The 15,595-nt window shown below is 44.5% G+C and overlaps 2 protein-coding genes across 4 annotated transcripts in view; one reads left to right on the forward strand and one right to left on the reverse strand.

The window, feature by feature from the left end:
- LOC115196040 (lymphocyte antigen 75) overlaps nt 1-3,053 on the forward strand; it is a 42,142-nt gene extending 39,089 nt beyond the window's left edge. For both annotated transcript variants that reach the window (XM_029756515.1, XM_029756516.1), the window contains exons 31-34: nt 660-821; nt 1,672-1,788; nt 2,043-2,234; nt 2,486-3,053. In XM_029756515.1, coding sequence (XP_029612375.1) covers nt 660-821; nt 1,672-1,788; nt 2,043-2,234; nt 2,486-2,658 — 644 coding nt within the window. In that variant the 3' untranslated portion in view covers nt 2,659-3,053. The remainder of the gene's footprint in view (nt 1-659; nt 822-1,671; nt 1,789-2,042; nt 2,235-2,485) is intronic.
- Nucleotides 3,054-5,082: 2,029 nt separating this feature from the next.
- LOC115196041 (E3 ubiquitin-protein ligase MARCH7) lies at nt 5,083-14,983 on the reverse strand. Of its 2 annotated transcripts, none has more exons than XM_029756517.1 (11): nt 14,902-14,983; nt 11,720-11,903; nt 10,481-10,621; nt 9,360-9,525; nt 8,837-9,025; nt 7,501-8,677; nt 7,097-7,266; nt 6,887-6,990; nt 6,526-6,627; nt 6,258-6,306; nt 5,083-5,878 (listed from the first exon to the last, which is right to left on the reverse strand). In XM_029756517.1, exons 2-11 carry the CDS (start codon nt 11,891-11,893, stop codon nt 5,784-5,786), a joined length of 2,367 nt encoding a protein of 788 aa, XP_029612377.1. In that variant the 5' UTR covers nt 11,894-11,903; nt 14,902-14,983; the 3' UTR covers nt 5,083-5,783. The 2 variants fall into 2 exon arrangements, with proteins under 2 accessions (XP_029612377.1, XP_029612378.1); XM_029756518.1 differs by having other exon boundaries at nt 14,651-14,950.
- Nucleotides 14,984-15,595: the final 612 nt, after the last annotated feature.

The following is a 15,595-nucleotide window of genomic DNA, read 5'->3' on the forward strand; positions in this document are numbered from 1 at the left end:
CATCACCACTCAGAGTAAGACCCTGTCCTACAGTCTTAGTACCTAGCCTATTAATATTACATCACCACTCAGAGTAAGACCCTGTCCTACAGTCCTAGTACCTAGCCTATTAATATTACATCACCACTCAGAGTAAGACCCAGTCCTACAGTCTTAGTACCTAGCCTATTAATATTACATCACCACTCAGAGTAAGACCCTGTCCTACAGTCTTAGTACCTAGCCTATTAATATTACATCACCACTCAGAGTAAGACCCTGTCCTACAGTCTTAGTACCTAGCCTATTAATATTACATCACCACTCAGAGTAAGACCCTGTCCTACAGTCTTAGTACCTAGCCTATTAATATTACATCACCACTCAGAGTAAGACCCTGTCCTACAGTCTTAGTACCTAGCCTATTAATATTACATCATCACTCAGAGTAAGACCCTGTCCTACAGTCTTAGTACCTAGCCTATTAATATTACATCACCACTCAGAGTAAGACCCTGTCCTACAGTCTTAGTACCTAGCCTATTAATATTTATTTATTATACACACAACTTGAATTCTTGTGTAAAGACGTTGATGTCAGTGAGCGATCTGAGCAGAATTTGTTGCAATCTTTTAAGATCCCATAAAATAAATCCCTCTGATTTGTTTGTCTGAATCAGGATCGAACCTCGCAGCTCCCCAGGTGGCCAACAACTGCCCTCAGAAAGGTGGCTGGTCTAAGTGGGTTGAGCACCAGGACCACTGCTATGCTTTTGACATGACCTTCTATAACTACTCTGTGTACAGCATGGAGGATGCCAAGAGCATCTGTGAAAGGCTTGGTAAGCCACCCACTATCTCTCCTATTTGACACGGATATATTTCTGTATTACTGTATATAAGTTGTATTGAACATTGTATTATTGCAGCATCTTGGGTTAGGTTGTTATGGTAAGAGAATGGTTTCCCTATAACCAACCTGATTAAATAAAAAATATATATATTTACTCTTATAAACTGGTAGTTTGGTTCCTGAATGCTGATTATCTGAAAGCTGTGGTATATCAGATATTATAAACTGGGTGGTTTGAGCCCTGAATGCTGATTGGCTGACAGCCATGGTATATCAGTCCTCATACCACGGGTATGACAAAAAAATACTTTTTACTGTTCGAGCGGCAGGTAGCCTTCGAGGTTAGAGCGTTGGGCCAGTAACTGAAAGGTTTCTGGTTTGAATACCGGAGCTGACAAGGTAAAATAAATAGGAAATAAAATCTGTCGCTGTGCCCTTGTGCAAGGTACTTAACCCTAATTGCTCCAGTGGCGCAGTACAGTGGCGACCCTGGTCAGGAGGAGTTGGGATATGCAAAAAAACAAAAACATTTCCATTACAGACTTGTGTGTAACAGGACAAATATAAGTGCCCTCCAAATGATTATTCAAATTACGTTGGTAACCAGTTTATAATAGCAATAAGGCACCTCGGGGGTTTGTGGTATATGGCTAATATACGAAGGCTTAGGACTGTATCCAGGTACTCTGTGTCTTGCTTAAGAACAGCCCTTAGCCGTGGTATATCGGCCATATACCACACCCCCTCAGGCCTTATTGGTTAATTAGTACACCACGATCAGATCAGGTGGTGTCTTACTTACTGTACACGTATGCCTTCTTTTTGACTTTGATTGACAGACGCACAGCTGCTGACCATAATGACCAAAGAGGAGAATGACTTTGTCTCTGGCTACATGGCAGACAACCCTCTCATCACCAGTAGGGTGTGGCTCGGCATGGACCTGGACAACCAAGGTAAACTGACCTGACCAGTACAATAGGATATGCTTGTTACTTATTACTGTATACGGATGTTATTAGACATGATATTTATATTGGACAGTATGCTCCATCTTAGGAAGTTCTGTGTGCACTTCATTTGGAAAGTCAGGCACTTTAAAATACATAAAAATCCTACATGCCAATACAGTACATTATACTCAAATAAAGTTGTCTATTTTAACTCGGCATAGAATCAGTAATGCTTCTGTGTTTCCTCTGTCTTCCAGGTCAGCCAGTGGGCTGGGTGGACGGATCCTCTCTGGCCTTCTCTAACTGGGAGACCAACGGTTCTGCTAGTGGGGTGAAGACAGCGACCCAGCAGAACCCCTGTGCTGTCATGGTGTCTGCAGACGGAGGAATCTGGAGCAGAGTCAGCTGCAAGGACAGCCACAGCCGCATCGTCTGCAAAGTACCCGCACGTGAGTACTGTAGCGCAACGGTTCACCAGTCCCAACTCATACATACTTTTTTTTACTATGTGGATAGCGGCATGCTCTGGTTACCGCTCCAAGCTATTGCATGTAACAAGAGTTGATTTGTATATAGCTCATAGATTTCCCCGGCTTCGCTATGGTTATGGTCATTATATATTTGTAAACATTGATGTGCTTGAAGCAGGGACTTTCTTGGCCAGTTTGGAGATGTTTCTGACTGGCTGTGTTGTCGACAGGGTCAGGGAATGCCCCGGTGGTTCTGGTCTTCTTCCTGGTCGTCCTCACCTCCCTCCTGGCGGCCATCGGCTTCGTGGTTTATAAGAAGAGCAGGGCCAGGTTCAACTCCACCGTGCGCTACAGGAGAACCATTGATGACGCTGACAGCACTAGTATTATGGATGCAGAGTGAGACTTGTCTTGACTTCACCTATGCAGCTTAAAGAAGCAGTTATGTGCCTACAGTATTCAGTATGGAAATATTATGCCAGCAAACTGAAATCTGGCTTCAGTTTCATTTAATTTATTTGTATAAATTCCCAAGCAGGCTTTTTTAGTATTTTCTGTGACATTGTAAATATTGGCAAAAGGATTGTGAAAATCCCCAAACTAGCATTTGTTTAGTTTTTTACTTAATAATGTTTTATTGAACTTTGATTTTAAAGAAAGAGCTGCCACATTGAACAGTTGCTGCAGGGTTGATGGACTTTGGGTTGACAAAAAAAGCACTGGATACGTGATGCTTGTTGTCAGGGTATTTTTTCGTCTCGTAAGCACTGATGTTTTCTCTGTTGGTCATCGACGAAAGAAGAAACAACTGCATCATGGCACTGTTATTAATAGAACTATAATCTTTATTAGCTTGGCATAGTTTCATAATTTCTTACAATTATTTACAATCTAATACAAGTAGTCGAGCTAATGCAGTCCAACACATATAATCTTTATTAGCTTGGCATAGTTTCATAATTTCTTACAATTATTTACAATCTAATACAAGTAGTCGAGCTAATGCAGTCCAACACAGACTTTCTTAGACAATTTGGATAGTGGCATGCATTCTCATTTGCCATTTGAACTACAAGCAATTCATCCCAACTGTAAATGCCATTGATGCATTGGTTTCTGTTTGTCATTGTGACTGTTACCTCCCTCTCCTATGCACTCAAACTCCTGAGAACATTTGCACTTTAAATTTAAATGTTTTATTGTGAATAATGCCTTAGCAGTTGTTTCTGCCATGTTCAAGCACAATAGTTGTCTTGTTTGGGAGTATGTTTTTGGGGTGTTCATTTGGGGTTAAAGTTTTCAAAGGTCACTACTTGCTGAGGCCTCAAACTGCAAACACAGCTGCTATAAAAATATTTAAATTGTCTTTTTTTTATTTTTTTTACATTTTATTATGGAGAATCTAAACCAAAGATGTTTTTTTGAATCTTGTGAATGTTAATAACCTGACATTCCTCTAGACTTTATTTGGATCTGCCTTGCAACAATGCTTGTTAACTAGGATTACCATTCTCAAAATGTTCCAACAGTATCTTCATATTTACATTGGTCCCAAGCAGACCATCCACTCTACTCTGGTCAAATATGGTCTTCCAATAAAATAGGTTTGTCTTTAAGGGCTGGGTCCTGTCATTTTTGTTGTTGAGGAAATTAATAGATGTCAGACATGGGCATCACTGTGACCTACCACAACTTGCATGAGCTTCGTTTTGAGGAAGGAAGGACAGGACAAGGAATCGAGGAAGGAATCATTGAGGAAAGCCCTGGAATTCAGCTCAGGAGTTTCCCTAATTTAGGCTGGGATTCAATCCAAGGCACTTGAGCTGCTCTACAACTTGGAATGAATCCCTGCCTCAATCAAGGATCGTGTTCCCCTGCCACATCAACTGTGTAGTCGGGCACCAGTCTACTAGAGCATGCGGTTAGCTGATATGTAAAAACCCTAGCTAGGCATGTAAGATCTGGCATGTGTCCACATCTGAGCAGAGGAACACGACCTTGTGATGAGAGAAGCTCTGACAGACTGAACAAATGTGATTGGTTGGATGAAAGCTCAGTGGGAAGAGCTTGCGACATGCCACTTGGCAGTTTACAGATGCCTGTATAATAAAATTAAAAAAGGGTTACGGTTGGAGGGCGTTAGTTGTTCAAATCCCAATTGCGACTTTTGTTTCCAACCGTACATTATAAATTTCTAATCTACTAATTTAACAGATTTGAAGCTGTTCAATCACAGATTGTGCCTTCCACACCCCTAGTGCAGTGGGATAGGTCATAGGTTCAAATCTTGCCAATAACATTTGCTCACCTGGTCCAGGAAACAAATGCACTTTAATGAAACGTCACTAGCACGCCATGCAATTACATTTACAGGAGGAATCCCAAAATGTATAAAGTGGTAAAAACAAATTGAGCTAGTTGTGCCAGGCATTCTATAAAGATTACTAGTGTATCGTTTAAACGTGTGCCTTCAGCCTTCGGGAAAAAACGTAATCCTAAAGGGGGTGAGGAAGATAACAAAACTCTTCTCAGTAGGGTACACCTAAGTATCTTCGGCCGGAGGAGGCTATCGAGGAGCAAATTCCTCCGTTAATAGTTTAACGAATTGCCACTTCTACATATGGCGACCACTTACCAGTTTCCGGGTCACAGAGGAGAGGGTGGAGTTTACCTCAATTGAGAAGCTCCCTGTGTCCTTTTAACTATAGAGGTTTTTGAGCAACAGTTGTTGAAATGGCTTACATTAACAGATTTTTAACCCTACTTCCTATATTAACTTCAGTGTCCTTGTTCGGTTTTGTTGAATGAAATGTTGCCTGCAAACAGCTGTACATTCAAAACTTTATTGCATTAATTAAATGAAAACAAGTTTTAGGGGCAAGCAAAATAGCATTGTCATACTACAGACATGAAAACAGACAAAGAAAAAAAACAGAACAAACTGTCAATTATTCGGCTGTGAAAAGTAAAGTCACTTTCTTTCACATCATTTTTTGAAAAACTTCAAAAAGGAAAATTCACATAGGAAAAGAAAAAAAACAGTAAAGGGGATAATATGCCACTTCTTGATTGATTCTCCCATAAACAGAGCCCTTTCCCTTCTCCCAACCCGCTAAACTAACAACCCTCCTGTTTTCTTTTTTTTTACACAATATCTCACCACGGTGAACAGATCTGCTTTTTTAGAGCAGTAACATTTAAAGCACTCGTGGTATAACAGTTCAAAAGACATCTTGCATTTTAACGGAATAAAGCGCACTCAAATCTGGAGGCCTAAAGGAAGAGAGGAAATGAACAATAAGGTGGATATAAAGCATTTCCTCACCTCGGTTCACTTCAAAGTCAGTCTGCATATCTATGACATCATTACATCTACGTCAGGAGTGACTTCCCGTCTACTTGGCATTGGCTTCAAAAATCCCACAAGCCTTTGCACTAAGTAAAATCACATGAGGTGAAACAGAGCAACAGAATGGGTTGCTACTGGAAGGTAACTCCTTCAACTCGCCCCCCCCCCCCCCCCCCCGATCAATTGTAATCCTCTTCCAGGTCTTCATCGAGGTCACAGAAATCGATTGACGGCCGGGTATCAACCACCTCTTCATCCGACTCCCCATAAGAGCCTGCAGCGGAGGGAACAATTATCAGTCAAATCGGAGACTAGTTTATTAGTAGTCAATTTCATTAATTTTTTAATAAACAGTTGCAAAATGTATCTTTTAGTTTAGAATGGTGTTCAAAAGTCAAATATTAAGACCATTTAATTGTCAGTGATGAATACTGCAGTGCACACCCTGATATCAAAGCAACTAATAACCTCCACTGAGATGACCTTGTGCATAGTTAACTGAAGGGGAATTATTCACAGCAGTGTTGCTGGGCAGAATCCAAAAAAAATTGTGTGCAGAGCTCTCGTCATGCTACGTGTAGAAATTGATTTCTACTTTCAAGTTATTAAAACATGTGTACACAGCATTGGGGAGAAATTATTCAAGAACGTACTTTCAAGATTGTCCATGTGTTCATGAAGGGTCCTCGCCAGGTTGAAAAACTGAGCGAGAGAGGGAAATGTTTTTTTTGTTTTTATAAACACTGAATCCTACTACATTTGAATTAAGTATTTTTCCCCCACAATACAATACTTAGTGAATTATGAGGCCAAAGAAGAACCTTGGGCTTAACATTCAAAATGACTTCTCTGCGCCCAGTGCAAATGAACGACGTTTTGAATTTGTTTTGCATGGTGTGGAGTGTAGGCGTGCGTTCTTACCCCGGCGTCGTTGGCAGCTCCTAGCACATCAGAGAACCTCTGCTCACACAGGTGAAGCAACACCACCAGGTAAAGGCCACAACTGATGAACTCATACTCAGACTGGACAGAAAGGAAAAGGAAGGAAGCGGTCACTTAAACTGCGTTAAACTCAAGTTAGGACTGGGTCCTAGGCGGTTGAACCTTTAAAGATAAAAACCAACTGTTCCGGAAAATGTTAAGTGTCCCATTCTGGTATTCTACAGTTGAATGAGCAGCACGGGAGTGATTTTCTGCGGCGCGTTGCCCCATTCACAGTCTAACAGTTAGATAATGGCTGACTAAGAGATGACTGTCTGGGGTTAACTGAACGTCCCCTCACCCGCTCATGTGTCCTGTGTAGCTCGTTGATGTCAAAGTTCTCAATGTTCAGGTGCAGCTTTTCTTTGCACAGCTCACACGTGGTGATGGCATCCAGATTAGTTCCTGGACAAGAGAGTGAACGATGGCAACAAAATGTGTAACCACCGCATAATACGCCGAGGGGTAGAAAATCATTTGTTAAGGTCAGAGAGAGAAAGATTATTCTTACCAGAGCTGATTTTGGAACGCAGCCACTTCTTGATGCAGTCCTGGTGAACATACTGCAGGCTGCCTGTGCAGCGGCAGGGTTCGATCAGATTGTTGGAGGGAGACTCCTCACCCATTTGGCAAATACGACACAGGTCCCCTTCCTCCTCGTCAGTGTCCTCCAACAGCAGGCTACAGGGGAGAGAGAAAGAGGTTTATTTACAGTTATCAACCATTCAAATCTGAGGAAAATAATTAAAGCGTTGGTCCAGCCAAAGAGGCATTTGAATGACAAGACGAGTGCGGCCACAATAAAGACGATAGACAACACAGGGACAGTGCCATGTACAACAGGGGGATGGGACACCACAAGCATGCAGGGTCAGCCCACTATCCAGCGAGCTCAGAGAAGGACAGCCTCCCCACCTCTCCTGGATCTTCCTCAGTCTCTCAGGGTCTCTGGAGGAGGTGGGCTTCTCCTGGCCCTCCGGTTGGCTCCTGGCAGCGCCCGTCATGTCCACAGCGATCATGACGTTGTCGTGGACACGGAACAACGGGCTGCTCATGAACCTCGCCAAACGCTGACTACTCCCCGCCATGTCTCTCAACTCCTCCTGTAGGGTGGCACTAGCACCCATCGCCCCCGAGGCTGCCGCCGCCACCGCTCCTTCCCCTTCGTCGTCCTCCTCGTCTTCGTCCGCCTTGGCCTCGGGGCGGTCTCTACTCCCGAGGGGGAACTGGGTACCACGGTAATCCTCATCGGCACCGGACGCCAGGCGAGCGCTTTCGTCCCGTCCTTCTCTTCTACGGCGAGAGAAGAGAGGAGTGCAGCGGGTCCGGATGGAAGATGACAGCCAGGAGGAACCTGAAGTACTACTTCCAACACCACCACCGGTGCTGCCCCCTCTCCAGGCCTCCAGGCCAGGCTGGGGCTCCGGGGCACGCTGGGCCTGGCACTCCTGGACCGGGGACAGGCCCTGTCTGCGACGCCTCAGGAAGGCAAAGGCCTGGGCCGCGTCAGAGCCTCTGGGAACGGGCTCAACGCTTACAGGTCGGACGCTCTCCTCGCTGGTAGCCACGGGCGCGTGGCCTTCTCCTCCAGAAACAGGGCCGTCCTCGGTCGAGTCAAAGGAACGGGAGGCGGAGCCAGAGCTGGAGCCGCAGGAGTCCTGGCTGGAGCGCCGAGAGAAGAGGCGGGAGAGGAGGCGGCGGGTGGAGCGACGTCCATCGGATGCCTCGCCACCCTCCGGGGTTGTCCTGGGGGTGGAGGTTGGCACGGAGGGAGGGGGGCTGGAGTCCCGGGCCTCCCGTCTTGCTGAGGGGGTTGTGTACCAAGAGGGGCGAGAGGAGACGGAGACTCCTAGAGTGGGCTCTGGGCTCTCAGTGGGCTCCTTGGCAGTGCGGAGGGTGGAGGTGGTCAGGGAGCGGCCGGTGGCCCGGGAGGTGGTGGTGGTGGAGTCCCGGGCCAGTGGGGAGCGCTGGTAGGTGGACGAGAGGTGGCGGCTGAGGGAGCTGCTCTCCCTGCTAGAGGAAGAGGAGGAGTAGAGGGTCTCCTTGGGCCGGGCCCCCTGGGCATAGGTGGAGGTCACACGGTCGGGCCGGTCTAAAACACAAACACATTAGCGATTGCATGCGTGTCAGTATTATGTTTGTGTGCGAGTATGTAAATGTTTCAGTTTTATGACTGCGTAAATGTGTCAATAGGTTTGTAAGTCAATGCACACAAACGAGTCACTATGTGTGTGCGCGCGTAAGAACATACAAAGGGATGAGGTGAGTCCGGAGCTCCGATAGCTGGTGTTATCAGCCACACTGGACAGACTCCTCCCCTCGCTCCTCTTCTCCAGCTCCCTTCTGGACCACAGGGGCTCTGAGGAGGAAGAGGAGGAGGAAGAAGAAGAGGAGGACGACGACCTGGACAGAGGCCGGTACGACTTCCACGACGACGAATCTAAACACAAGGTGCCAGTTTGTTATTCACCTGCATGTTTGAAAAGATAAGTTGGCGAAACCACGAAGGACTTAGGAATCATTAACACGTTTCAGCGTCGTAAGGTTAAGAACTGAAGATTTAATATTATCATCACTCAAAGCAATGGCGATGATTGTTTGCACGATTATCACAAGACCTGCGCTCATCAAGTGTATGGAAACTAACAGCAGTATATTTAAAGGAAAAGTTCACACTTTAAAAAAAAACATTTGGCAGGTATTTTCATACATTAAAACGGGCTCAAGGAAAGAGACTAACTCTTGAACTCTCCCTTGAACCAGGGGTCAGTTACCTGAGTCTCTGAGGACACTGCTGGAGTAGGAGGAGCCAGTCACAGAGGGGCTTGTTGTAAATGCAGCTCTGTTGGTATAAGACAGTTTGGCTCGTTTGGTATCCCCATCATCAGTTGGGTTGCTGAGAAGTCCTGAGTACGTCCCCAGTCTTGTCTCTGAATCAGTCTGATAAAACAACCCACAGAATGCCATCACATGAATCAATACGGACTCGAACAGCACTTTGAACTTGAAACTTGGCACTGCGCATCAGTAATATCACTATCAAGACCCAAAAGTCAAACTGTTTAATTCTGAAGTCTATTGGCGCACGTATTAATCTAAGTAACATCATTTAAAAATCCACATCAAAATCCGGCTGTTTAAGACAGAACGGGCTGCGTCTCAATCCACCACATCCGCCTAGGTCGCCCTGCCGCATCTGCGGTGGAAGGTGGCAGAGCTACAGTGGTGTTGGTCAGACTATGAGACATCCCCGGGAAAATAAATATGGTCTTCTCACGAAACGTAGCGTCCAAACTATGACCACTGTGGACAGGGGAGGCTCTCAAACACAATGGTGTTCTGAGTTTCGCTCTACGACTCCCACAGGTGTCACAGGACTCATCTGAAGGTAAGGGTTAAAAAAATAAATAAAAAATATACAATTATTTACTAAGCTTTCTTTTATCTCCCAGATATAGGACAGACACTTCAAAACCTTAATCCTTATGTTACATTGTGGTCCCGTATGGCTCAGTTGGTAGAGCATGGTGTTTGCAATGCCAGGGTTGTGGGTTCGATTCCCACGGGGGACCAGTACGGAGAAAAAAAATGTATGAAATGTATGCATTCACTACTGTAAGTCGCTCTGGATAAGAGCGTCTGCTAAATGTAATGTAAATTTGACTGTCTTTTGCCGTTTATAAAAATGTTTTATTCAGCTCGTTTCTATGGGCTAAAATAGTAAAGGCCAAATTCTATTCAATTTTTAAATTATTATTTTTTTATTGATAGCTAAAGGGGTCCTAAAATTAAAAAATCAAATAGCTAAATGATCCACAATATGGCCATCTTAAAATAATTCCATATGTTAGCTTAGTGCCCTAATGAACAAGATCCCGTTCTATGGTGAGTTTACCAGCTTGCTGCGGCTGCTCAGTGAGGACTCGGCCCAGGAGCGATCGTAGGAGACAGAGGAGGTAGTCAGAGGGGATTTCCAGCTGGAGTGGCGGCTGTCAGAACTACTGTAGTCCCTGGTCGAGCTGAGGAACCGAGAGCTCTGAGACACAAGGGGCGTGAAAACACATGGGGTCAGCTCAAGTCAATACATGGAGCAATGTAGGGTAGCTGACATGGTACAAATCCAAGATCACCACAAAACAGGAGAAGAGTTTCCCCTAGGATTTTTTTCGGCAGCGATGGCAAAGTTAGCGTTGTAGTGGGTGTGGCCAATGGCGTAAGACCAAAAATTCTTAAGGCCCTCAGACAATTTAGCTGTAAAAATAAATAAGTAATTTCCTGCAATTCTACACATTTTGCCATGGTTTCTGCCGTGTTCTTAAACTAGCAGAGCAACAAACAAAATCAATAAGGGCCTCTATTTGGAGTGGCGGCAACAATTTAGCAGCGGAGGCTAACACTACTAAATGAATAAATCGGGGAAACACTGCATTTGTGTAAATATCCTTGTACCAATTATTCCTACATTCTTGCATACTAGCTAGGTAATACCATTGATCTTTTTTCATTACATCAAATGCATTCATTCTACTCAAAGGTGTTTGCAAACCTGTCAACTAAGACACTTGTTTATTGTGCATTTGATCCGGGCCCAGGACTCTTCTGGAAGAGTAGTCAAATAGACAGACAGCCTAGTAGTAACTTTATCTAATGGCTCAGTACTTGACAGGACAGGTGGGCTGAAAAACACACTGGCAGGAATCTAGGCTGGCCTATAAAAAGCCCCAGCTAAAGTACACAGATACATTCTCTGCTTCTGAACACGGCTAACTCGCCAAATAGAGAAGAGGACTGGAACCAAGAGGGAGAGTAACAGACGGTCCCTTAGACAAGAGTCAGATGGGAGCAAAGAAAGCCTGTTTCTTAGGGGGAGAAAAATAATTACCCACTCGGACTGCATTTATTTTAAAGAGAACATTGGTTTTCATGAAAACAGGCTAAACTTGTCCCAACTGCCTAGCCTTACCCTTCGGTTATAAACACATTTGAAGTGTTCTTATCATTGTTAACCGGCAGAAACGTCATTGAAATCCAGACCTCGAGGCCACATATTTCAGGAATACAAAGTGACATTTAGGTTCAGCAAATGTATGTAACCTGACACTTTCTCCCTCTCACACGGTGTTCAGTTCAGTACCTGGTGTTCGAGGTCAGGTTTAAGGGGTGTGGCCCTGGTGAAACGATCACTGTTCAGGACACTGGATCTTCCATAGAGCCTGCTGGATCCCAGGGAGGAGGGGGAAGAGGATGAAGAATAAGATGACGTGGTGCTGGACACCGTAAAGGGCAGCCGGCGAGGCTTGGAATCCATCACTGATTGGCTGTGGAAAAACCAAGATGTTAGTAACACTAAATCCAACAGGATCCATCCCTGATTGGCCGTGGAAAGATATTAGAAAACAAAATGTTAGAGAAAACATGCAATCAAACATTGTACAAAGTGGAGAACAGTAGGCCTAGACATAGTCCAGTGTTATTTAGTACACAAGTACTAGACTGATGTAGGCTACAGCAGGGGTTCCCAAACTTTTTCCACTCAGGCCCCCCTTCCAGCATTAAACATCTCCCGTGCCTTGTCTAATGTGTATTCATGTGATATTTGAGTGACAAACATTACAACCTAGCTAAAACAATGTTAGCTGACATGGGTTAGTTGATCTGCACATTTCTGACAAGCTATAAATAACTCGAGGGTATTTGTATTTATTAAAGATCCCCATTAGCTGCTGCCTCTTCCTGGGGTCCAGCAAAATTAAGGCAGTTCTACTCCCCCCCAATTTCGATCATCTCATCGCTGCAACTCCAACAGGCTCGGGAGGCGAAGGTCGAGACACGCCCCCGCCAAACTTCATTTAACACACACCTGCTTAAGCCAGCCGCACCAATGTGTCGGAGGAAACACAGTTTACCTGTCAGCCTGCAGGCGCCCGGCCCGCCACAAGGAGTCGCTAGAGCGCGATTAGCCAAGTCAAGACCCCCGACCAAACCCTCCCCTAACCCGGACGACGCTGGGCCAATTGTGCGCCGCCCTACGGGACTCCCGAGCACGGCCGGTTGTGATACAGCCCGGGATCGATTCCGGGTCTGTAGTGACGCCTCTAGCACTGCCTTAGACCACAGCGCCACTTGGGAGTCAGCAGCTATTAATTTTTAAAAACATTACAATACATTCACAAACAGATTTCACAACTATTAAGTGTATGACAAGAGGAAAACTGATGATGCACTACCCAATTTCGAAATTGCACCTTGTGCATTCTACCATTACAACCTTAAAGAGTAAGTTGAAGACCGTACTGAGTTCATTAAAATAAAAATAAATGTGGGAACCATTGGAATCCAGTACTCATTCAATATACATAACTCAGAGCTCAATGTCCCGACCAAACCCCATCTTTGTTATTGCTAAAACCTTTTGTGCCCGTTCCACCCAAGCCTTAGGCTAGGCTAAACATGATTTAGCGACAAGATAAGACAAGACAGACCTAGCTGCGTTTTGAAACTGCAGTCGAAAAGACCAGACTAAAGAGTCAGGGAATCTCCCAATCTCATAAAACCCCAACAGTCAGGAAAAGGGGTTGGCTGGTCGCTGAGACAGCCGAAGTGTGACAGTGTACAAACTGTCCAGACGCTTCTTGGCACCTAACCCCCACACCTGTCCTTGGATCACAATCCCTGTTTGTCGCATCCCAAATGGCACCCTAGTCGGTGCACTACATAAGCATTAGGGTGCCATTTGGTACCTACTGTCACAGCCATTTGATGGTGACATTTCCTGAGGGATGAGAGCGCAGCAGGGGGGCTGTGCAGGCCAGGTCAGGCCTTGCGTCATGCATGAGATCATCACTGCAAGATCATTTATTAAAAAGGTGCATTCCTCTGGTTTACATGGATCACAGCACCTGTATGGGGATAGGCGAACCAGAGAGACATGTCCATCTCCTTACAAAGCCCCACCCCCCCTGCTCAACCTTTTGAGGAAGTCTCCTAAAAAGTCAACTTAAAATGTTTATTTTTATTTCACCTAGGCTATCACCTTTGGTAGCCTACAGCTGTGGCCTAGAAATACTATTTTCATAGTTATGCTCCTAATTTAGCCCACCGCGATTGTGGCTCTTCTCAATCACACTCATGACGCATGGGTGGTGCTAAACTTAGCCATCGGGAATGCAAAGTGTACACATGAGGAAAGTTGTTTGGATAACAGGTCAAGCTCTGTTTTGCTTGTATTTAAGATGTGGAGGCCGCCTAGCTAAGGATGATGAAATCTGCACACAAGATGACAAAACTTGCTTCTCTGTTAATATTTCATTGCGCAATAGTAACACGCTCAGTCAGGTTCTGCAAAACTGGAAGAGTGAATTTTTCATTCGGCCACAGAAGTTAATTTCAGGTTCTCCCTAAAACGTTTTGTTTTGAGGATACGGTTTGGCTGTTCTTCCTGATTCAGACAAGGCCATGGATGCATTAGCTATTTTTTTCTCTACCAGTCTAGGCCAGTTATCTACCAGATTTTCTGCAAAAAACTATAGTTAGAGAAAGGACAAGACTTATTAACGCAACAGTTGAGCAAACCGGTGACACTTTAGCACCTCAGTCATGAATTGCAAGCTTGCCAACAATAGCTTCATGGCTAACGTTAGGTTGGTGGCTACTGTAACTAAAAGACTACCCAAATGACCGAACCGACCTTTCAAAATGTCTGTCAGTTCCCAAGAAAAGAGTTCCCTTTTCTTTTGCTCACCAGATGTCGAAGGAGCTTGTCAGCTAGCTACCTACCGTTAGCAATACCCATGTAAGCAAGAAACATGAATGATCTCAAAGCTACACTGTCTGGGGCTAGCTAGTGAAGCTAGCCTCCCAAACTTGTTGTTGGCACCGCTTCGAAGTTAAAAATGGATGAAGAAAAACAGCTTTCTAGCTAACGTTACCTACTAGGCTAAATATATAGTTAACGTTAGCCCACGACCACAAAGCATGCTAGGGCTACAGTTGCTAACTACCATCCTAGTACTAGAAACCACTCGATTGAGGACATGACAGTCATATCCACAAATAGGACAATTACCGTGAAAACAGTGAATGCGATGAGATAATCTTGATGGTTTAGCTAGCGAACGGTAGGCCTATTTTTTTTTATGCTGTTGTTGTTGATCATCCGTCCTGACAGATAACGTTGGGAAGCTAGCTAATCCATTTCTTATATCAAAGGAATCAATTTAATCTTTGCCAAGTTAAAATGTAAAACAATGTCGCAGGCTATAGCTAGAAACATCACGGATAAGGTGCTAACTTCGTGCAAAAGCAGCACACTCTCACCTTTGCTTCCAAGCTTCGCTGCATCCAATGATGACGGCGTCTGTGTGTTGATATAGAGAAGGTCATGTGATTTACAATGCAATCAGACACCCCCAGACAAAGTACGTACAACTCAGGATGGTGAAGGACAATGTACTCCATCCAATAGAATATCAAACACTGTACTTGTCCTGCCCCCTTTTGAATTGACGTTGTGAATTATGATTGAAAGTACAGTATGATTGTGATAGTAATGAATTGATGATGATGTTGGGGAGATAAAGATTGAAAGGATGGTTGTGATAATGAATTGATGATGATGATGATGTTGGTGAGTTACAATTTAAAGTATGATTATGATAATACACTGAACAAAAATATAAACGCAACATGTAAAGTGTTGGTCCCATGTTTCATGAGCTGAAATAAAAGATCCCAGAAATGTTCCATACCACAGAAAGCTTATTCTTCTAAAATGGTGTGCAGAAATGTGTTTACATCCCTGTTAGTGAGCATTTCGACTTTGCCAAGATAATCCATCCACCTGACAGGTGTGGGCTTTCAAGAAGCTGATTAAACACCATGATCATTACACAGGTGCACCTTGTGCTGGGGACAATAAAAGGCCACTCTAAAATGTGCAGTTTGCCACAGATGTCTCAAGTTTTGAGGGAGTGTACAATTGGCATGCTGACTGCAAGAATTTACACCAGAG

Source organism: Salmo trutta, chromosome 6, assembly GCF_901001165.1.
Source record: "Salmo trutta chromosome 6, fSalTru1.1, whole genome shotgun sequence".
Classification (NCBI taxonomy): Eukaryota; Metazoa; Chordata; class Actinopteri; order Salmoniformes; family Salmonidae; genus Salmo; species Salmo trutta.

Excerpts from the sequence above, each read along its gene's own strand:
- LOC115196041 (XM_029756517.1), bottom strand. The coding sequence starts at position 11,893 with ATGGATTCCAAGCCTCGCCGGCTGCCCTTTACGGTGTCCAGCACCACG. Across the intron at positions 8,678-8,836 it reads CGGACTCACCTCATCCCTTT|ACCGGCCCGACCGTGTGACC; the intron begins GTATGTTCTTAC and ends TTTGTGTTTTAG. Across the intron at positions 7,267-7,500 it reads CTGAGGAAGATCCAGGAGAG|CCTGCTGTTGGAGGACACTG; the intron begins GTGGGGAGGCTG and ends TCTCCCCTGTAG.